We start from the raw sequence: 1,711 nt of genomic DNA on the forward strand, positions 1-1,711 counted from the left end.
CATTTGAAATATATGAGTTTGTATGTAATGTATGAATATAATATACAAGTTTCACTTTTTAAATGGAATTACTGAAATAAATCTACTTTTTCATGATATTCTAATTTTATGACCAGCACCTGTATCTTCCATAGCTCTCACTCAAGCGCTCGCAATGTTGTATTCATTCTTATTAAACAGAATATTCTGTTTTCACTGATAAAACAAATTAAAGACACAGGGGGAAGACTGGTTTGCATTGAAGCAATGATAGAAGGGCTAAAGATTATACTYTGCAACATATATGCAYCCAATAAGGAGGACCCTAACTTTTTTTTCATAATATAAATAGTGTACTGGGCCATATGGAAGGACAAATAATATTAGCAGTGGWTTTTAATGAAGTTATGGATCCTTTTTTCTGAGGACCCCCAAGATACCTATTGCGGACCCCAGTTTGAGAACCTCTGATTTAGAGTATCTACCTTCTACTCAAGGTGACTGCTTTCTGAAACCGGGCCCAGATGACAAGTATTATTGAGTACTTTTCCTATATGACCGTCTGAAACAACGTAAACCTACACTGCTTTCACAGTCAGTTCAACTGAACGTTGTACATGTCTGCGGTTACCTTATTCACCTGACCGAGGAAYAAGTCCTTGGCATAGGCGAGCTTTCTTGAATGAGTAGAAATGCTCCTTCGCTTCTGGACCTGCCTCGCGATGCAAACGASACTGCGTTTTACGTACGGAAAGGTTCTGGACAGGACGAGGAGCCTGTTCACGTTCATCTTTGTTTGGTCAAAAAACAAACAAACAACCAAACAAAAAAACACTTTAGTTTACAAAACACCGCGATAACGGAGTCGGATATTGCTGCAACCTGGAGCCTCCGGTCTCTGGGATCAAGCGCGTAATGATGACGTAAGATGCCTAATGATGCCTTCACGTTCCTTACGAAACAAAGTAAATTTCAGAGGATCAATGATAAACACAGCAGTTTGTTCATGTCTTTACTTTTCTTAAATTATGTTTATTATAACAATGCGACTACTACCAAACACATCTTGATATGGGGTTAAAAACAGATTTGAATTTATTTAAAGGCATTTCGTGTTATCTGCTCGAGTTTGTATGACTTAATTACGGCAGCACATGAATGCAGCACGAGTCAATCTTCACTTTTTCCAATAACCCGACTTCAGGTTTTGTGTGATTCGTTTTTGTGGCAACATTTCATCTCCGCATGTTTCTCTTACCCTATTTTATTAACATTTTTTAAAATAGTTACAAAAAAGTTATATAATTATACACTTAAGAGTTTGCCATAATTTAAGCATGAAATACACATATTTATAGAACTTTTTGGTGCTCAAAACATGCCCAATTTCATTGYGTCCGTAATGCAATGTAATGTAATCAACTTCCTCTAGAAGTTTAAAACATAAAATTGTTGATAAGAAGAACCCGTCCAGAGTACCTACTTATTTTTCTTTTTGATAAAATTGTGGGGTTTTTTTTTTTTGTTCATAATTTGATAGACTGGGGTGAAACTATATTTCTTAATTTTTTTCTACATCTCAGTAGTATTTTTCCACCCTGTTAGAATGTACTTAATAACCTTTTAAAAAAAGACTACAATCAGTGGCGGAGCCAGACATTTTTCTCAGGGGTGGCCAGGAAAATTACAAAAAAATTTGCTTTAAATTTTCTACAGATCTTTGTGTTTTTGT

At 35.6% G+C, this 1,711-nt stretch overlaps 1 protein-coding gene across 1 annotated transcript in view; it reads right to left on the reverse strand.

The window, feature by feature from the left end:
- acad9 (acyl-CoA dehydrogenase family, member 9) overlaps positions 1-886 on the reverse strand; it is a gene marked incomplete at its 3' end in the record, with an annotated part of 26,911 nt that extends 26,025 nt beyond the window's left edge. The window contains 1 exon segment of the mRNA XM_014022279.1: positions 611-886. Coding sequence (XP_013877733.1) covers positions 611-769 — 159 coding nt within the window.
- Positions 887-1,711: the final 825 nt, after the last annotated feature.

Source organism: Austrofundulus limnaeus, unplaced genomic scaffold, assembly GCF_001266775.1.
Source record: "Austrofundulus limnaeus strain Quisiro unplaced genomic scaffold, Austrofundulus_limnaeus-1.0 Scaffold322, whole genome shotgun sequence".
In the NCBI taxonomy this organism is placed as follows: domain Eukaryota; kingdom Metazoa; phylum Chordata; class Actinopteri; order Cyprinodontiformes; family Rivulidae; genus Austrofundulus; species Austrofundulus limnaeus.